The sequence below is a fragment of the Nannospalax galili genome, unplaced genomic scaffold (genome assembly GCF_000622305.1).
Source record: "Nannospalax galili isolate Female #2095 unplaced genomic scaffold, S.galili_v1.0 scaffold788, whole genome shotgun sequence".
NCBI lineage: Eukaryota > Metazoa > Chordata > Mammalia > Rodentia > Spalacidae > Nannospalax > Nannospalax galili.
Genome location: NW_008359996.1, coordinates 1,319,447 through 1,340,813, shown reverse-complemented (window position 1 = coordinate 1,340,813; position 21,367 = coordinate 1,319,447). Strand labels below are relative to the sequence as shown.

Here is a 21,367-nt window from a genome sequence, read left to right as displayed (position 1 = left end):
TGCCGGGCATGGTGGAGCACACCTGTAGTCCCAGCACTTGGGAGGCAGAGGCAGGCAGATCTCTGTGAGTTCAAGGCTAGCCTGGTTTACATAGTGAGTTCCAGGACATCTGGGGCTACAGGGGGACCCTGCTTCAAAAAGAACAAAATAACCCACAAAAAACAAAACAGTTTATTAAAGTCTGAAGAGGGTTATAGTACAGTTTTCCTTAAGTGATTATACTGGAGGTTGTATTAATGTACCAATTGCTTTTCTCTACCCAGTGTTTACATTTCTTCAAAACCCAAAGCAAGTTTTTGGTAGACATTCTCTAAACTACATAAAGTAACAAAGATTATTAATGATTTTGTGTTTTTTATAGCGTTGATCTGGAAAGCTATAAAACACAATGTATAAATGGGTAATATTAACTTAATTATATTATGTGTGTAATTTGAATTCCATGTTCTTTTAATAAGATAATGCTGTACAGTACTCTCTTCTGAGTCAGACAACTACCATCTTCATGACTTCAGCTGTGTCCAGTAACAAAAGATCATCACAACTGGGCTTGTTAACTATCATATTCTTTCATTTAAGGAGGACCCTCACCTGAGTATTCAGCCGTTCTTCTCAGCCAGCTGTACGTAATTCTTCCCTAATTGCAATGGTCTCAATTCATTGACTCCCAGGAAAACTTTAATGTAATCAAACAGTGGTTTCACACTAGAACCTTAGAAGGGGGTAAACATTGCTTATTATCCCCAGGAAAAGAATTCTCACAACAGATGGAAAATTTATTTGTTAATGTTATTGTGTCTCATGGTTATTAAGACAGAAAATGGAAAATTAAAAGATATTAGAAGGATATGGGAATGGATATATTTTACTAAGAAGGATTTATGGATAAAGATTATGATGGCTGGATATTTCCAGAATCGACAGAAAAAAATGAGAAAGCCTAAGCAAGTGATGAAAGTCTCTGTAAATTTGTCATGATTTGTCAAGGACGAGACAAAGATAATATATAGATAATCTTAAATTTTCTAAGGTCATAGCTTAGTCAACTAGTTTCAGGATGTCTAGTCAAGGTTTATTTAAGAATGTTGCCCAAGATCTATCTACATAGCACATGGTAATTAAAAGTACCAAGACTAGTGGAACTAACCTTGTTGGATGTTTAATAGTCAGATTTTGAGGCCTATACTAATCTGGTTGGAGGGACTTAAAGGGACAATTTTTTGTTCCTTGCCCTCCAAGGTCAAGTAACTTCCAGGGGACTATGGAGCATCTCTCAAAATGTCCTGTAACTGTGGTAAGTCACCTGTCCTCTTGTTCAGGAAGGCCATGGAGACCCCAGAAGATGAACTTGAACCAGTGTCCAGTCCGCAAACAGGAGGGTCAACACAGAGGAAACATTTCCTCTATGCTTCCAAGCATCCATGCTTGGTAGAAAAAAAGTAAAAATGAGGAGGGACCCAGTAGAGGGATGATTTTGGAAGCCCTCATCAAAAAATTCCAATGGACTTTAATTTGGACATTTGAAATTTGCCCTGTTCTGACTTTTTCTGGTTCCCTGTCCTTCACATCTTGTAGGTTGGGAGTCTTTTAGTTAAACCCACTGAAGGGGATACCTCAGTTGCCTCATCCTGCGTCCCTGTTCAGCATGGAAGAAGCCAGAGCCATCTGCGTCCCAATTCCCTATCGGCAATTTGGGTAAACCTCTTCAGAGGGTGGTGTGGTAAGAATACAAGGTAGAAACTGGCTAGGCAGTTAGGGTAAAAGAGCCCAAAGAAAAGAAGCCAGTTTCTTATTGGCTAAAAGTCAAACTATCCTTGGGCCTTTTAGCAATGTACGCTGTTCCAAAGGCCAAAAATGTTAAAAGTATTTGGGAGCTCTTATACCAAAAAGATTTTATCTTTCACTTAAAACTTCCCAGTACCAGGGCTGGAGAGATGGCTTAGCAGTTAAGAACACTGACTGTTCTTGCAGAAGACCAGGGACCGAATCCCACAGCCCACATGGCAGCTAACAACTGTCCGTAACTCCAGTTCCAGGGGATCCAATAGCCTCTCTGTCTTCCTTGGGCATTGCATGACATGGGTGCACTTACCTACATGCAGGCAATACACACATTCACATAAAATAAAAATAATAAAAATATTTTTTAAAATGGGCTGGAGAGATGGCTCAGCGGTTAAGAGCACTAACTGCTTTTGCAGAGGACCCGGGTTCGATTCCCAGAACCCACATGGTGGCTACTAACTGTCCTTAACTCCAGTTCCAGGGGAATCCAAAGGCCTCTTCTGATGTCCGCGTATTTCATGACACAGGTGCACTCACATACATGCAGGCAATACACTCATACACATAAAAATAATAAAATATTTTTAAAAAACCATAAAACTTCCCAGTACCAGCAGTTACCTCAATGGGATATTTTTACAGGACTGACTTCCTGGCTTCTGCCCTCACTCAGCTCTCCGATTTCTATTACTTTGGTGCTAACCATTGCTCCTCACCTCTTCAGATATTTTCAGGGCCAATCCAACAACTAATTCATTTTAACCAGCTGTTACTTTCTTTCCCTCCACACGTATAGGAACACCTGTCGACCACCGAGGACCCTGTTCAGAAGCACGAGGAGGGAACCCCCACTGTCTGACAGACCCCTAATCCAGCCCCCCACACACATCGACTCTGTCCAGCAAGAAGTAGCAAGATGACAACAGCGCCCCCTATCCTATAACACAAAGGGCTGGAATGTTAGGGTTTGGACCCACAGCAACTCCCTCCCCAATGCAGCAGGGCCTCACGGTTCTGCAGGGCCCCTGAGAATGCAGGAACTGAGTTAATGAGCACCCTGATCTGGGAACACAAGATAAACAGACTCCACCTTTTGACCAGAGACCTGATTACTGCAAGAAGTCACTTCAGCACAGCATACTTCCTCTTTGATGATCTTAAAGGAAAAGAGACTCTTTACACCTTTGACCCAGATCCTGGCCGATGGAAGAGGATGGCAGGGGTTACTCTCTTCTGATAAGCCCTGAGTGCTCTCTCTCTCCCACCTTTTTCCCACCTTTTTCCCACCTTTTTTTTTTTAATGTGTATGCATGTATTGTCTGCACGTAGGTAAGTGCACCCATGTCGTGCAGTGCAGCAGAGGACAGAAGACGCTGTCGGATCCCCTGGGACTGGAATTACCGACAGTTGTTAGCTGCCATGTGTGGGTTCAGGTCTTCTGCAAGAACAACCAGTGTTCTTAACTGCTGAGCTATCTCTCCAGCCCCCACCTAACTTTAAAACAAATTTTTTTTCCTGCCTTCAGAATCCCCCCAAAGCCCCCTATAAAAGACCCCAGCCAACATCTTCGACCCAGGTGTGAAAGCCAAGCTGAATGTGGTAGCACACACCTTTAATCCTATCACCTCAAAGCAGAGGCAGGAAGATTTTCAGCTCCAGACTAGCCCAGGCTGAGTAGTGAGTCCTCGTCTTTAACCTCTGCCTGGTTTTTGTTTTAAATGAAAGTCTCCAGAAATAATTCTTTACGGTCCCATTTCTGCCTTAGACGTTGAGAGAAGAGTGGAGTAGTCTGTTTTTTTTTTTCTTGTGTTAAATGTTTGTAAATGCAAATTGAAAATGATCCAAAAAAGAATTGCATTTAACAAAACAAAACAACAAAAAATAGGGGCTGGAGAGATGGTGCAGTGATTAGGAACATCAGTTGCTCTTCCAAAGGACTAGGGTTCAGTTCTCAGCATCCACGTGGTGACTAACCATCATCTGTAACTTCAGTTCTAGGGCATCCAATGCCCTCTTCTGGCCTCTACCAGCATTGTATGCGTGTGGTGCACTTACATGTAGGCAAAACACTCATACACATAAAAATTTTTTAGAAACATTTGAAACTGCAGAGGTAGCTCAGTGGTAGAACACTTACCTAACAAATGCATGCTGCTAGTCTCGAGTCACAGTCCTAAAATAAATAACTCCAAAATGAGTGTTTAAAAGCCAGCTATGGGATCTGTGGATGTAGCTCAGTTGATATCTACTGAAGGTCTCAACAGCAGTCAATCTAAACTACTCTACTCCAAGTGACACTCCCTTACCCTGGGTTCAATCTCCAGCATCATACAAACCGGGCTTGGCAATTACATACCTTTAATCTTAACACTCAGGACACCGAGACACTGAGACAGCCTGGACTATCTAGTGACATACCGCTTGGGGGCGGGGAATAGAGTGGGAGTCAAAAAAAGAGCCTGTATCAATTTCATAAAGATCTTTAAAAGACCATAAGATTTCACTTGAATGCTGGGCCTAGTGGCACACCCCTTTAATCCCAACATTTGGGAGGCAGAGGCAGGCGGATCTCTGTGAGTTCAAGGCCACCCTGGGCTACATAGCAAGTTCCAGGCCAGCTGGGACTATAGGGAGACCCTGTCTAAAAAAAAAAAAAAAAAAAAAAAGATTTCACTTGAACAATAATGTTCTACTTTGAAAATGAAGCAAACTGAATTGAACATGGTCAGTAGGCCCCTTCCAGAGCTTGCAGAACATGGCCACCTGGATAGAAATGGGAGACTATTCTCTTTTTTTTAAGTATTTCATTTATTTTTATTTTATGTGTACGTATGTATTGCCTGCATGTAAGTGCACCTGTGTAGTGCAATGCCTGCAGAGGACAGAAGAGACTGTTGGATCCTCTGGAACTGGAGTTACAGACAGTTGGTAGCTGCCATGTGGATGCTGGGATTCGATCCCTGGTCTTCTGCAAGAACAGTCAGTGTTCTTAACCACTGAGCCATCTCTCCAGCCCTGAGACTATTTATTCTTTACAAGTTCCAAGGCCCTAAGGATGGACTCATGGCTGGGAATGCCATCTGCAGAGACCCAAGACACTTAAATCTGCCTGTGTGACTAGGCAGAGGTGAAGCCAGGTTGATGTGGTCTGAATGTGGAATCTAGTATAAGTCACATAGTGACTTTGAGCAATTCACAGCTCTGTGAGCTCCAGTTTTCTTTATGAAAGAGAATGAGTAAACCTTCAAAGGGCCCTGTCAGGCCCTTAAGTAGGTATTATCTCAAAATGTGCCCAGTAGCAAGATTCCCCAAGGTGTGGCCTGTCCTCGGCTAAGGTCACCATAGACCATACTCCAAATGCTCCTGTCCCAGTCAGTTCCTGAGTATGGAACTTGGATGGGAAAGGGAAACGGGTAAAGCAGGGTAGGGGCAAGGCAGTCCCACCAACTGACACAGGTCCTGAGAAAGCAGAGCTGTGAACAATCAGGCCCATCCTGGTGGGAGGGCAAAAGGAGCTTGGGGGAGGGGTCTAGCCTTCATACTTGGGCACCCCTCTTTGGGTGGGGCTGGAACTGCAGAGGACTGCTCCAGTCTTAAGAGCCTGGAGAAAAGATCTGCACAAGAGATGGCTGGGCATGCCAGCTTGGGGAGGAGGGTGCGGTTAAGGAGAGGAAATCCAGGTCTGTTTTCTTGCCAAGCACAGACCCTCTATGTTTAGGAAGGGGATGCCCACAAAGCTGAGGATTTCCTCACGCCTTCCACAATCAGCCCCTGTGAATTTTCGAAGCATGCAAAGCATGGGATGAGAACTTGGGCACCTATAGGCAAATCGTGTCCTGAACTCCAGATACTAAGATTCCAATGAACCACTGACATAAAGCACTTCCTGGGAAGAGACCTGGGGTACTATAGTTATGACTAGTTATGCCTGTTTCCTGCTGTCCAGGGCACTGTCCACACACATATTTTAAGGACAAGTCTCTTTTATCACATAAAAATTTTTATTGAACTCAAACTCAGGGGCTCCAAAGCCTGAGGAAGACAAGGTAGGATGGGGTTTGCACTGTGAGGCCCAGGCCCTACCCTGAGGCCCCAGTCCCCACCTACCTACCTGCCTTTTGCCCTCATCCTGACTCCATGTGGGTCTCAGCAGCTACCAATCTAAGCTACCCTACTCTACTAAGTGACAGTCCCTTGCCCACCCCCCTCCCCATCTAGCTAGCACTTTGCCAAGCCAGGCCTCCACTAACGGACTCTGCCGCTGGCTGACAAAAGCGGCAGGCATCTCTCCAGGCTTGTTGCCTGTTTGGCCTCCTCCAACCCCTCTTCACAGCCCACTTCTCATACATCCGGAGGGCTTGTAGCTCCTGCACCCTGACCCCTCTTCTAGAATCCTCCACCCCTCTCTTCTCCAGCTTTTCTATCCTCTCAAGTTTTCTATAGCTCCAGTCCTCTCCTCTTCTGCCCACCCTTGCCAGCCATGATCAGCGCCGGCCGGCCGCGTGGGTCCGCTGGTGGCGGATGAGGTCGGAGCTCTGTGAGAAGGCCTTTCCGCAGTCATCGCACTTGTAGGGCCGCTCCCCGCTGTGCACCCGGTGGTGCTGCAGCAGCGTGGAGGAGCGACAGAAGCCCTTGCCGCACACGGCGCACCGGTAGGGCCGCTCGCCAGTGTGTGAGCGCTGGTGCTGAATGAGGGTGGAGGAGCGGTTGAAGGTCTTGCCGCAGTCGGGGCAGCTGTACGTGCGGCCTGGCAGGTGGGTGCGGGCATGGATGGCCAAAACCGAGCTCTGGCCAAAGCGCTTGCCGCACTCCGGGCACTTGAAGGGCTTTTCCCGGGCGTGGCTGCGGGCGTGGGGAATAAGGGCTGACCGCTGAGAGAAGCTCTTGCCACAGATGCCGCAACTGAAAGGTCGTTGTCCGGTGTGCACCCTCTGGTGACTGCGCAGGGATGAGTTCTGGCTATAGCACTTGCCACACTCAGGGCAGCTGTAGGGCCGCTCGTGGCTGTGGGTGCGCTGGTGCCGCAGGAGGTAGGAGCTGTCGCCGAAGGCCTTGCCACAGTGTGGGCACTTGTAGGGCTTCTGGCCAGAGTGGGTGCGCTGGTGGCGAAGTAGGTAGGAACTGTCGGCGAAGGCCTTGCCGCACCTCGGACATTTGTAGGGCCGCTCGCCGGTATGTGTGCGCTGGTGTTTGATGAGGTCGGAGCTCTGGGAGAAGGCCTTGCTGCAGACCTCACATTTATAAGGCTTCTCACCAGTATGGATGCGCTGGTGCTGGATCAGGGTGGAGCCTCGCCCAAAGCTCTTCCCGCAGATGCCACAGATGTTAGGCCGAGGGCCCTGCCCGCCCCTGGCCCGGCCACCCCTACGGCCTGGACCCCGAAGGGTTCCTGTCAGATTCAGGGGATTCTGGAGCATCTCAAACTGGGGTGTTGCCAGCAGGGCCCCTGTGGGCATATCAAAAGGTGACCCTAAAGGCAGTGCTCCTGTGGGTTGCTCCCCAAATCCCTGAGTGAAGGAGTCCAGGGGGTGGACTCCTAGGGGGATGCTCATGGGATTTTTTTTCTCGGGGTCCAGAAGCATCTCTGCATTGGAACTTTGAGCTTCAAATCCAGGGCTACGGGTTTTGAACTCAGGATTCTGAAGTTCATGTCCAGAGTTCTGTGGTTTGTACCCTGGACTCTGGGATTCATACCTGGGGCTTTGAGATTCAAAGGCAGGGCTCTTGGGATCATACCCAGGGCTTTTGGGGTCATACCTAGGGCTCCGGGGTTCATAGCCAGGACTCTTGGGATCATAGCCAGGACTCTGGGGCTCATAATTAGGGCTCTGGGATTCAAACTCAGAACTCTGAGGATCTGATTCAGGGCTTCTGGGTGCAAACTCAGGGCTTGGGGGCACAAACCCAGGGCTTCGGGACTCAAACCCTGGGCTTTCAGGCTCAAACCTGGGGCTTTGGGATTCGAACTCTGGGCTTTGTGGCTCAAACCCAGGGCTTTGGGGTTCAAGCCCAAACGGTATTTCTTCAACTTCATAGTCCCCATTGCCTTCTTGCTGAGAAATTTCCTCTTCCTCATTCTCACTCGTGTTGCCTGCAGGATCAGAGAATCAAGAAAATCCTGATTGCATGGGGGCCTGCAAGGTTATTTGGTCCATTAATTGTCACAAACTTCTCTCCCTCACCTCCCCAAACACGGTCGCTGGCCCTTGAGCCGAGTGCTGAACTTCGCCACCTCATCTCCGAAGACCCTGGACACCCAGTCCCCAGCCCTCCCTGCCCCCACCAGTCCCAAGCGTCCAAGCCCCCGGCCCTTTTTCCTTCCCGTGAGGCACAGCCCCGTTCCCAGGCACACTCTTAGGAGACGCAGTCCCTCCCTCACCTTTGAGAGACCCCTCCGGGCTCCCCACTTCGTCAGGACTTCGCCCATCCCGGGGCTCCAGGCCCCACGGCGACGCCTCCCGCTCCATCCCCGCCAGCTCCCAGTGCAGCGGCGGAGGTGATGGCGGGCGATCCGGCGATGCGGCGACCCGGCTTAAGTGTCCGCAGACCCGAGCCCTCCCACTCGCCTGCTCAGTGCCGCCCAGGAGACCTGGCGGCCTGGCTCGGGCCCCGAAGGCCGGACGTCTTGACCCTGGGCTTCGCCGGCCCCTCCCCTCCGCGCGGCCCCGCCCCCCTCCCAAGGTCTCCGATGGTCCGGTGGCCCTCGCCGCCCCACGCGTGGTAGCCTTGGGGATGAAGGGCTCGTCGCCTCGCCCGGCCGCCCCCAGCCACCGCCCCCAGCCCGAGACCCCGCCGTGTAGCCCCCCAGCCCCGGGCTGGGCTGCTGCTCTCCGACCCCCTCCCCCCGCACAGGAAGTGTCCGTCCGAGGCCAGGTCCCCCCGCTGGCTAGCGCCGCGGCCTCTCTAGGAGCGGCTGGAGGTGGAAACTCGTTGGCATTAACCCTGGACTGGATCGCCCAGGCCTCGGGGTGGGGGAGCCCCGACCCCCCGGAGCGGGCGGGAGGAGCTGGAGCCGCGTATGCCTGCAGCCTGGGTCTCGGTCCGCCCAGCCACCTGCCCGCAGAGCTCTCGGAGCCAGTGCCCGGCAGTGTATGTGGCCAAGGGCGAGGCGACAAGCGAGACCAAGGTCAGCGAGAAGGAGCGACGCTTCCCGGCGCCAGCGGGGGAGGCGTCTAGTTCGTCTCCCAGCCTCCAGGTCAGCTCTGGCCTCCTCGGAAAGGCAGACGCCCCTTTGACCGCAGGTGGAGGCCCTGGAGCCCGAACCTGCGGGCTGAGTTCCAACACCAGCCCTACCCCCCACCCCCACCCCCAGGCCTCCTCTCTAGACCTCCCTCCTCCCCGTGCCACTCCTGACACCCCACCCCCACCCACCCGCCAAGCACAGGCACCGCCCCTGGCTCGCTGAGGTCCCGCCCGGCTCCCCCCAAACCGAAGATTGGCCGCCGGACTCGCGCTCCCGCAGTCCGGCCTCCTCCACCCGAGTCTGGAGACTGCCAGGCAGTAATGGTCGCCTGGGAAAGCCCGGCACCCTAATTGGCTCAAGGTGCTCTGGCCGGCTCCACTTTGGTGTGTCTGGAATGCCTGCGGGAGGGAGAGAGGGAGGTGCCCGGCGTCCGCCTGCCCTCTCGGCCTGAGCTTTCAAAACTTGCCCCGCGCCATTTGCCCTCTATTGAGAAGGGAAAGCTAGAGCATCAGGAGAGTCCTCTTCCTCCTCGGCTCTCGGTTGCTTCCTCCGCTCTTTCCTCTGCCCTCGGGTTCCGGGTGCTCCCGCAGGACGATCTTTTCTACCTCCCCGAGTTTGATTTAATCCCTAGGAGCCTTAATCCCTGGTTTCTGTATTTTCTCACAGGCAAGCAAGATTGCTTGTAGGTGAAGGTGACACTGAAGAGTTCCAAAAGGGAACCGAGCAGAGAACATCGGGTCTTGTAAGTCATCCACAGACTAAGTCTCCAGTCCTGTCTGTTTAAACCGCCTCTGGTGCACCTTTAATGCTGGAGAAAGCAACCTTGGGAAGACTCATCCGGTCTCATCCTTTTTCTACTCTTTCAAAGTTTGATAGCGTTCTTGACGGTTAATGAGCCAAATTCCCCCTTTACATGGTGCAGCAGCCATGGGCTGTGTGTTTTCTTGTTGCCTAACCAGACCTTTGAAAGGAAGAAAGTGGTTTAGAAGGAAAAATGCCATTTTCCTTTCTCCAGAAAAGAGTTGAAAACAATCATCTAATCCCAGCATTTAGGAGGCTGAAGCAGGACAGTACCAAGTTCTGGAGAAAAATGAACTCGTCTGTCCTAAAACCTTTGCTCACGGGATTCATCACTAGGGAGCTCACATAGAGCACCCTACCAAGTGCACTGATCATAGGAAGAACTGGACATGGGCACCCTCTTGTTATCCCTAGAGCATTCACATAAGGTGAGAAACATCTTTCTTTTTCTTTCTTTCTCTTTTTTTTTGGTCTTTTTTTGAGACAGGGTCTCCCTGTAGCCCCAGTTGTCCTGGAACTCACTATGTAGACCAGGCTGGCCTTGAACTCACAGAGATCTGCCTGCCTCTGCCTCCCAAGTGCTGGGGTTAAAGTTAGCATGTACCACCATGCTCGGCTTTCTTTTTCTTTTTTGTCTTATTGAGACAAGGTCTACCTGTAGCCCCAGCTGGCCTGGAATTTGCTATGTTGACCAGGTTGGCCTCACAGAGATCTGCCTGCTTCTGCCTTCTGAGTGCTAGAATTAAAGATGTGTGCCACCATGCCTGGTGAAACACAGGTCTTTACACAACAATTTGACCCCAACTTACTTAACCACCAGAAAATTCACACAGAAGAGCAGCTATGCCATACAAAAAAAGCCATGCCCTGTATGCACCTCCAGCCACTGGTCTGACCCAGTTAAGGGCTTGCATTCTTGGGCCAGAACTTCAGCTGTCTAGCACCAGCATCGCCACCTCCCAGCCTCCCTGGTACCTAGAGAGGTAGTGGTTGACTTCCAACCAGTCTCCTCCAGCATCAGAATCCTGTCTACACAAAAGGTCTTCAAAAGGCAGCCAGTTTCTACTTGCTATACAAATGAGAGTCTCTAAGCAGATGGTAAAGACTTCTCTCATGAGGGTCACAACAACACAGCACCAACTAATCCAAGACAGGAAAATCTGCTGGACTTGTTTTAGCACTGTGTGGTGAAGAAGGCCCTGTGCATGTCCTGAGCTGAGCCGACACTCTGCCCAAAGCATCATCCATCCCCTCCTATGCAGGCAACTATCATTTATTTTTGGTCCTTAGGCAGCCCTGGGGGATCCATGTTAAAAAGAGGTTAGTGTGTGAGAGACATCTGCATGAATTGCTCCTTTCTACATATAAAAGACAAACTCTAAAAGGACTCTACCAGATTCTAGAAGCCCTATATAGCCAATATGACTTCAGGTACTGAGGAAGAGACCAGTCAAGGCATAGAGCTCCTTGGAAAAGAACAATGGAAATGGAGTCTGTGTAAGTTATCTACTGGCCTGACACATTACACATTTGGGACAGGCCTTGGAGCCATTACCTTACAAAACTAAGAGCAGGCAGAACATGGCATTTCTGCCTTTTTTATTTTTTATTTATTTATTTTTTTGTCTATTTATTTACTTTCAGTGCTAGGGATTGGATCAAGGGCCTCCCACATTCTAAGCAAGCACTATCAATCACTGACCTATATCCTCAGCCTGAAAGTGACATTTTGGTACGTACATGCACACACACATACACACCCAGTGTTGGTAATCTAACCTAGAACTCTGCACATGCTGAGCAAGTGCTTCACCACTGGGTTACAATCCCAGCCAAAAAGATATTTTGTTGAGAATAGTAGATCTCTCAAACTTTAACATTCTACTCCTAGAGACTGATCAAAGGTTCAAGGCAGGGTGAGGATGGAGTTCAATGGTACAGTGCTTCCTTAGAATGATCAAGGCCCTGGGTTTGATCCTCAGCATTGGAAAAGAAGAGGGGAGAAGGTGGGTTGGAGGCTAGCTCCAGTTTTTTTTTTCAAGGTCTGATCATTTTTCTGTATGTGGGTGCAAGTGCATCTATGAGAGCGTGCATGTGCAGGCCATTGGTCGGCATCAGAGCGTGCGTGTGCAGGCCATTGGTCGGCATCAGAGCGTGCGTGTGCAGGCCATTGGTCGGCATCAGAGCGTGCGTGTGCAGGCCATTGGTCGGCATCAGAGCGTGCGTGTGCAGGCCATTGGTCGGCATCAGGCGCCTTCCTCAGTTGCTTCTCCACCTCATTCATTTTAAATTCTCCATTACATTTATTTAGTTTTTTGTAAATGAGGGTGCACACGCACAAGCAGGGTGGGATGGGGTAGACGAGTGTCATAGCAAGCTTGTGGAGGTTGGAGGATAACTTGTGGGAGTAGGTTGTTTCCTTCCATCATGTGGGCTCCAGGAATCAGACTCGGGTTATCAGGTTTACCTGTTGAGCCATCTCATCAGCCTCCCCCACTGCCACTTCTTTTGTGAGACTGTCTCACTGTGGAGCCCAGTTGCTCTGGAACTCGACTGGACTGGAACTTGCTGTGTATACCAGGTTAGCCTAGGACTCAGAAATGAGCCTGCCTCTGCCTCCAGAGTGCTGTGATTAAAATTGTGTGCCACCATGCTGGGTTCTTCTATTTCTTTTTTTTTTTTTTTTTTTGTTCTTTTTGAGACAGGGTCTCCCTGCAGCCCCAGCTGTCCTGGAACTCGCTCTGTAGACCAGAGATCCGCCTGCCTCTGCCTCCCAAGCGCTGGGATTAAAGGCGTGCACCACCACGCCCGGTTTCTCTATCTTAGTTTTTGAGACAAGGTCTTTCACTGAATCTGGAGCTCACTTATTCATCTAGACTGGCTAGCCAGCAAGCCCTAGGGATCCCAGTCTTTGTCCTCCCAATATTGCGATTACAGGTGCACACAGGGTGCTCAGCTTTTCACATGGGTGCTGGGGATCTGAACTCAGGTCCTTATGTTTGTGTGGCAAGTACTTTACCAACTGAGCCATCTCCCCAAATTCCTGCTCATTTGTTTTAAAGATTCTTTAGCCGGGCATTTTGGCGCATCCCTTTAATCCCAGCACTCCCAGCACTTGGGAGGCAGAAGCAGGCAGATCTCTGTGAGATCAAAGCCAGCCTGGTCTACATAGTAAGTTCTAGGCCAGCTGGGGCCACAGGGAGACCCTGTCTCAAAACGAGAGAGAGAGAGAGAGAGAGAGAGAGAGAGAGAGAGAGAGAATATTAGAGAGATGGCTCAGCAGTTAGGATCACCTGCTGCTCTTTTAGAGGATGTAGGTTCAATTCCTAGCAGCCATGTTGGGCAGTTCACAACCGCCTGTAATTCAGGGAATCCAACCCTCTTCTGGCCCCTTTAGACACCATACGTACACTCAGGCACACAGACATACACATAAAATCTTTTTTTTTAAGATTCTTGCTTTATTTTTTGTTTTTTTAATTTTTTTTTTACAGTGCATACATGGTTTATTGACAGAAGAGTGGGTGCCCCACATTTACAGCTGTCCTGTAAAGTCCACACTCAAATACAGATCCTGTGATCTCTCGACAGCCACACAAAATTGTGAGAGAGGTAGCTCTTCATGTTCTCAGCTCATATATCCTTTGTCACTCTCCTAACATGCAGCTGAGGTCTAATGATTGGGTGGGAGAAGTAACTGACTACCCCCCAACTCCTTAATGAAAGTGGGAAGGAGGTGTGACTATAGTTTGCCAGCATAGTGGTTGGAGGATAGGTCCAGTTAACACTCCACCCCTTCCTCTGACTCTTAGATTCTTTCCGCCAACCTCCTCCGAAAAAGTTCCCTGAGCCTTGGAGTGGGTGGTAGTGAGTGGCAAGGCACTGAACATCAGGTCTCTGCATCATCTGTTTTCCATGGATTGTTGGCCAGTTTGAATGGGATTCCATCTACTATAAAAATACAGCAAGAAGCAAGAACATCTAAACAGTGACTATTATGATAACTTAACCTGTGGGTGTCAACACAAATGCTTGGTTAGTACTTTAACAGGTGCATCATTTCCATCTAACAAAGCAATTGCAGTGACTTCCCACTGGGGCCTATAGTCTCCCCTGCCACAGGGGGTTGGCCTGGTCTACAGTACCAGATGTGTGTTCCACACCTAGGAGCGAGCATTATATCCAATCAAAAATTTGCTGGTTGTACATACACTAGATGCTCCACTATTGCACCAGCAGGAACATCTTGTTTGGTATGTTGATAATGCAACACTCAGGGTCCATCATTGAGGAGAATTATAGAGGACTACTCTCCAGTCATCTGCATTTTGCCTTTTGGCACCATGAAAAGCCACCCATCCAGTGGCAGGGAGTTTCCAGCTTAGTCCAAGCTTGATTTCTCCCTCTCCCGTGCTCAAATCAGCAATATCTTCAGCAGTAGAGTTTTTCCATCCACTTCTGGTGTACAACCAACATTATTGGCAATGGCCTTTATTGTTTTGGGGACCTCTAGTGTCCCTCAGGTCAGTAGCTCATAGGGGGCAGCCCACCTCTGGCACTGGGATTTTCATTTAACAACCATATTGCTTTTGGAAGGGTTTTCTTCCATCCCTGTAGGGTTCCTTCTGTGCTTAGGGATTTTTTATTTTTTTATTTTTTGGTCTTTTTGAGACAGGGTCTCCCTGTAGCCCCAGCTGGCCTGGAACGCACTATGTAGACCAGGCTGTCCTTGAACTCACAGAGATTCGCCTCTGAGTGTGCCACCACACTTGGCTTTTTTTTTTTTTTTCACTGTGTATCTGGAGAATTTTCCCCCCTTTATTCCCATAGTTCTTTGTATAGTACTCCTTCCCCCCCTCCCCTTTACCCCCTTTTTACATATTTTCCCCTTAATAACAAACACCTTTCTCCTACTATTCTTCTCAGTTTCCTTCTTTCCCTTTACGTCCCTGTTTTCCTTCCATATTCCTCGTCCTTGCAGTTGCAGATTCTTGTTTTTATAAGGTGTGATTGTTTTTAATCCCAGCATTTAGGAGGCAGAAGCAGGTGGATCTCTGTGAGTTCAAGGCCAGCCCAGTCTACATAGCAATTTCTAAGCCAACTAGGGCTACACAGTGAGATCCTGTCTAAAAACAGACAAAAGAGTGTTATATTTGACTGAATTCAGAAGTACAAATTCTTACCTGCATCTTGTGGCAATCTGTTCCTGGAATCTTCCTTCGGCTTTTGTCATTCTCTTGCCCCAAAGTTTGGCATAGCCTGCAGCCTCTTATTTTTCTTAGTATTGATTCTTCAGGGCAATAATCTGGTCTTTGTGTTGTAGGACACATGAGATTGGGCAATGCTGAATCTTGGATACTTTGTTCCTGGGCTGCTTACCCCTCATTTAAAGACTGGCAGCATTTAAAGAGATGAAGTTCACACATTCTACTGTCTTTTTGGGCCCCAGATGGCAAGACACAGTAGTTATCTGTCTCTGTGCGACTGCTGTCTGTCTTTTGCTTTTTGTTGTTTATTTTTAAGTCTTTAACCCAGACTGACCTTGAGATCTCTATGTGGATGGTGATGATCTTGAACTTCTGATCCTCCTGCCTTAACTTCCAGAGTGCTGAGATTACAGGTGTATGACAAACTGGTATGTTGATGCATACCTTTAATCTCAGCACTCAGGAGGCAGAGGCAGGCAGATCTCTGTGAGATTGAGGCCAGCCTGGTCTCCATAGTGAGTTCCAACCCAGATGGAGCTACAGGGAGACCCTGTCTCCAAAAAAGGGGAGGGGGCTGGAGAGATGGCTCAGTGGTTAAGAGCACTGGCTATTCTTGTAGAGGACACGGGTTCAATTCCCAGCACCCATATGGTAGCTAACAACCATGAGTAACTCCAGTTCCAGAGGAATCCAGTGCCCTCTTCTGACCTCCATGGGTATGGCATGACATGGGTGCACTTACATACATGCAGGCAAAACACTCATATACATAAAACAAAAATAATAAATAATATTTCTTTTAAAAGGTGTGTGGCCAGGCATGGTGGCACATGCCTTTAGTCCCAGCACTTGGGAGGCAGAGGCAGGCATATCTCTGTGAGTTCGAGGCCAGCCTGGTCTACATAGTGAGTTCCAGGACAGCTGAGGCTACTGTCTGAGACCCTGTCTCAAAAATACCAAAAATAAATAAGTAAATAAATAAATTAGTTAATTTAAAAAGGTGTGTGACACTATGCCCAGTTTTTTTTGTTTGTTTGTTTCTTTTGTATTTTTGAAGCAGGGTCTCCCTGTAGCCCCAGCTGTCCTGGAACTCACTAACTCACTATGTAGACCAGGCTGGCCTTGAACTCACAGAAATCCGCCTGCCTCTGCCTCCCAAGTGCTGGGACTACAGGCGTGCACCACCACTCCCGGCTATGCCCAGTTTTATACTTACTAGGCCAGCACCCCTGTTTTTGTTTTTTGGTGACTGAATTGAAAACACTTAGGTTGCCATCCCAATGCATTTCCCAAGCACATTTTCTCTCTCTCCAGTTCTCTGTAATTGAGAACAGAAATCAATAGCAAGCATAAGCAGTGTGGTACAAGATACCTGCTGTGTGGAAAAGCTTTGTCATCCTTCCACTGACTCAGACCACGTAACCTTCCCTGTCTTCAGCAGCAGCAGCCTGCCCATTGTCTCAGTCCTTGGGGAAGAGATTCGTTTTGATATGGCTGATGACAGAGAGGCTCCACAGAAGAGAAGACAAGCTACATTTCACAGACACTCATGAGGGAATGTGGCAAGAACGCCCACCTCTGAAAATGACTGTTTCTTAGCTGTGACTTTATTCAATCAATTATTTGAAGGACTGAGAATTCAGCTCAGTACTTGCCTTACATTTACAGAACCCTGGGTTTAACACTCAGCACTGGGGCAAAAATTATGCTGTACTACACATGTAAGTTTTTTTCCCCATAGTGTAACAACTATTTACATAGTACCTACATTGTACTGGGTTTTGTTAGTAATATGGAGGGGCTGGTAGAACACTTGCCAAGCATTCATGATGTCCTAAGTTCAGTCCCCAACACCAGAAAAAATATATATAAATAATCTAGAAACAATTGACCATGATTTTCTATAAGGGATTTGAGCTCCTGAGGCGTTAGATGTCCATGGGTATTCTGGAACTATTCTACTGACTCCAAGAGATGGCCTAGAGCAGGGCTTGGCTTCTTTGTCATAAACATCTTTGTGTATCCTATTCCTAGAAAGATACACAAATATTCCAAGGAATTTGGCCAGCAGGGGTATGGGGAATGGAATATAGTATCCACTGCCTCTAGGCTGGACAAGCTCTGAGGAAACCTGCTTCTTAGTTAAATTGCTTCTGGGGATAAGCCTCAGACCCATAGTAACAGACAAGACAGTCCTGCCTTTGGTGAAAGCATTCATGCCAAGTGAGAATGAAGAGGGCCTTAGACCTAAGGTTCTCGTGACCCTAAAGGATTTATTAAATAGTGGAAAGTTAGGTGACAACAGAAAGCAGAGGATTTGGGTCAAGTTTCTGGGCCCTGGGCAAGCCTTGCAAACCTCAAAGCACTCCGAGATCTTCAATAGTAATTATAGCACCTTTTAATTGACAAGCCTAGGAGCACCTTGAGTTTGGACTGAGAACTGGTATGGCAAGCTGGGCTTCCACCAGGAAACATGGAGCAACAGGGAGAGGCAGTGACTGTTCCCTGAGCCTCTTTTCACCCCATGTCCTGTGACAAGGTGGTACAAGAGCTAATCACCCCCTAGAAAAGCTTAGGGTTTAGGGAGCCTTGGTGGGATCAGGGTTTTAGGTTAGTTGGATGGACTCAGTCCATTGCTTTACCTGAGCAGTGTATTTTCACCAAATTTTCTTCTCTTTTGAAGTTTCTACAGGGGCTGAGGAGATAGCTTAGTGATAGAACATTATCTAGCATGTGTGAGGGCCTGGATTCAACCCCCAGCATCACAAACAAAACACACAAAAATTTTCTGGGTTGACAGATCTTGTTTTGTCCTCCCAAAGATAGGTTAGAAACAGAGCTAGGATGCGTGAACAGGCAGTGCATACAGGCCAGCAGAGGACATAAGCCCTTGTAAATAAATCCTCCTTGAGGTGGTATCCACACCGAGGCACATGTGCTCCATCACCTGAACTCAACAGAACTGTTAACCATAAAGGAATATACAATAGTTACAAGGTCCTATGGGAGAGTCCCCTAGAACTTCAGAAAACAGATGGTACAGTCCCCTTTCAAAATTAATCCCACGTGTACCTGGCCTAATCCCCCTTTGTTTATGATGGCAAGCTGATTGCCACATCCTAGGCTGGCCTTTCCTTTGCCTGAGTCTGTCACATGCTACCCCACTACAGATTCACTGCCTGAGTGTTCTCAAAGGGAGCAGGAAGATGCCTCTAAGACAAAGCAGCTGTATGGAATTCGTGTGTGTGTGTGTGTGTGTGTGTGGTTATTTTGTTTTGAAACAGGGTCTCATGTATAGCAGGCTGGCCTCAAACTTATATAGTTGAGGAAGATCTTGATATAGTTGAGGAAGATCTTTGCTCCTCCTGCATCTACCTCCCATGTGCAGAGATACTGGAATGAAACCCAGGTCTTCATTCATACTACACAAACTCTATCAGTGGAGCTACATCCTCAGGCCTGTTTTGACCTTTTTACTTTATTTATTTATATGTGTATGTGTGTTTTGCCTGCATGTGTGTAGGTGTACCATGTGTGTATAATGCCTATGGAGGTCAGAAGAGGGCATCAGATCCCATAGAACTAGAGTAACAGATGGTAGTTAGCCACCATGCCACCATGTGAGTCCTGGAAACTGAAACTGGGTTCTCTGCAAGAGCAGTGAGTTTTCTTAACCCTAAGCCATTTCTCCCGCTCTGGAAAGAGAGAAAGAGGCGGGGGGGAGGGAGAGAGAGGCTTCCATTCTTAAATATTTTTAAAAATATTTATTATTTTTAAATTTTATGTATATGAGTGTATTGCCTGCATGTATGTAAGTGTACCTGTGTCATGCAGCGCCTGTGGAGGCCAGAAAAGAGTGTCGGATGCCCTGGAACTGGAGTTACAGATGGTTGTTAGCCACCATGTGGGTGCTGGGAGCCAAACCTGGGTTCTCTGCAAGAGCAGTCAGTGCTCTTAACTACTGAGCCATCTCTCCAGCATCTCTCCAGTGCCCCCTTTTTAAAAATATTTCTTCTTTAAAAATTTAATTTTATGTGTGTGAATGTATTGCTTGTATGTATGTAAATGTTAACTGTGTCATGCAATGTCTGTGGAGGTCAGAAGAGGGTGCTGGATTGCCTAGAACTAGAGTTATAGATAGTTGTTAACTGTCATGTGGGTGCTAGGAACCAAACCCAAGTCCTATGCATGAACAGCCAGTGTTCTTAACTGCTGGGCCATCTTTCCAGTCCCCCAGTTCTTAAGTCTTGACTACTAATTTACTTATTTCACTTCTTGGTTTTCTGAGATAGGGTCTTATGTAGCCCAGATTGATCTCAAGCTCCAGCTCTCCAGGTTCCACTCTTAAGTGCTGGAATTACAGTCATGCACCTTCATGCCAAGTTCTTTTTTTGTTTTGTTTTGGTTTGGTTTTGGTTTTTGTCTTTTTTTGAGATGTAGCCCCAGCTGGGGTTCTTAATTTTTTTTAACTTTTTTTTGTTTTTTTGAGACAGGGTCTCCCTGTAGCCCCAGCTGTTCTGGAACTCATGGTGTAGACCAGGCTGGCCTTGAACTTACAGAGATCCACCTGCCTCTGCCTCCCAAGTGCTGGGATTAAAGGCGAAAATTTTTATTTGGGGGAGGGGGGCTGGAGAAATGGCTCAGCAGCTAAGAGCACTGGCTGTTCTTGCAGAGGACCCAAGTTCTGTTCCCAGCTCCGAAATGGTGGTTAACAACTGTCCATAACTAATTTCAGGGGCTTGAACAACCTCTTCTGACCTCCACTGGAATTGCATGACATGGACATGAGTGTACTTACATACATATAAACAATACACTCACACACATAAAAGAAATATAATAAAATATTTTAAATTCATTTATTTTTATTTTATAAGTGTTTTGCCCACATGTATGTTGCATATCCATGTTGTGTTATGCCCACAGAGGCCAGAAGAGGACATTGGATTCCCTGGAAATGGTGTCAGGTGGGTGCTGGGACCTGAACCTAGGTCCTCTGCAAGAGTAGCCAGACCTCTTAACCACTGAGCCACCTCTCCAGCCCTGTAAGATTTTCTGCTTGTTGGGTTTTTTTTGTTTGTTTTGTTTTGCTTTGAGACAGCTGGAGTAGTCCCAGCTGGCCTGGAACTCATTATGTAGATGAGATTGACCTTGATCTCACAGAGATCTGCCTGCCTCTGCCTCCTGAATACTGGGATTAAAGGTGTATGCCATCATGACTGGCTTTAATTAACATTATTTTTTGTGTATGAATGTTTTGTCTGCATGTATATAAGCACATACATGCATGCAATGCCTGCAGAGGCAGAAGGAAAGTGTCAGATCCCTTGGAACTGGAGTTACAGACGATTGTTAGCTACTGTGTGGTGAGCCAAGAAATTAATTTTGCTTCTCACATAGAATTCTAGTGGGATTTCTCCCTTTAGCTCTGCCTCAAAATGGGGCTTTGAAAGCAGAAGAGAGCAGGCTCTGAAAATGACACTGGTAACTTCTAGAAGGCTGTCAGTCCCTAGGACCAGCTCTTGCTAGAAATTCTGTGACTTTCTATAGAGGTTGATGTCCCTGTAGAGCTCTGGGCAGTCTAGATTGTCACCCTCTGCCTCCACAATCCTGGTATTTCTCTGCATGGTTCTGGAAGCCCACTGGTAGGTCCAGGTCCCATTGGCCAGGGGCTATGAATATAGGCAACCCAGGAGCTCCCCAGCCCCTATGGCCCCTGCTCCTGGCAGATGAACCCACAACTTTGCCACACCTCACTTCTGGCTGAAGCACCTGCTGTACTGAGGACAGGGGTCAGGGCAGTGCCCACTGTGGGTCGCCTATGGGCTGCCATTTCAGAACTCTGCTGGAAGCAACGGTATTAGGCAGCACAGGGGTAGGGCTTCTCTCCAGTGTGAATCTGCAGGTGGGTGGTGAGGACACGGTACTGCTTGAAGGCCTGACCACAGTTAGGGCAGCAATGAGGCTGTTCCCCTCGGGGTATGGTTCAGTGTGTGATCAGGAATGAAGCCCAACTGAAGCTCTTGGCACAGTCATGGCAATAGGAGGGCTTTTCATTTATGTGCTAGTGCAAGTACTCTATCAATGGGGACTGCGAGGGACCATCGGGGCAGGGGTCCCATCTGCATGACAGTGCTCTGGTAAAGAATCTCACCAACCTCTAGGTGGAGACATGCCTCTGTCTCCTTCCTTAAGCATTAATTCAGTTGGGCAAGTCAGATCTGGCTTAGGGCCCACCCCTGGGAAGGCAGATTCATCTTAAGAGAATGTACTTCTCCTTCCCAGATTTCCCACACCCTAGTGCAGTCCTTGTAAGCCATGAAGTTCACCTGGGCCTGCCCACCTGAATCCTGACTCAGAAAGGCTTAACTATTCCTTTTTCTTCTTGTTT

General features: G+C 48.1%; 2 protein-coding genes across 2 annotated transcripts; one reads left to right on the top strand and one right to left on the bottom strand.

The window, feature by feature from the left end:
- Positions 1 to 5,767: 5,767 nt before the first annotated feature.
- On the bottom strand, positions 5,768 to 8,421 carry Znf768 (zinc finger protein 768). Its single transcript, XM_008823849.3, has 2 exons — positions 8,165 to 8,421; positions 5,768 to 7,876 (listed from the first exon to the last, which is right to left on the bottom strand). The coding sequence occupies exons 1-2, from the start codon at positions 8,250 to 8,252 to the stop codon at positions 6,270 to 6,272; spliced, it is 1,695 nt and encodes a 564-aa protein (XP_008822071.1). The 5' UTR covers positions 8,253 to 8,421; the 3' UTR covers positions 5,768 to 6,269.
- Positions 6,960 to 9,710, top strand: LOC103726352 (basic proline-rich protein-like). Its single transcript, XM_029559089.1, has 3 exons — positions 6,960 to 7,233; positions 8,120 to 8,980; positions 9,635 to 9,710. Exons 1-2 carry the CDS (start codon positions 6,960 to 6,962, stop codon positions 8,959 to 8,961), a joined length of 1,116 nt encoding a protein of 371 aa, XP_029414949.1. The 3' UTR covers positions 8,962 to 8,980; positions 9,635 to 9,710.
- Positions 9,711 to 21,367: the final 11,657 nt, after the last annotated feature.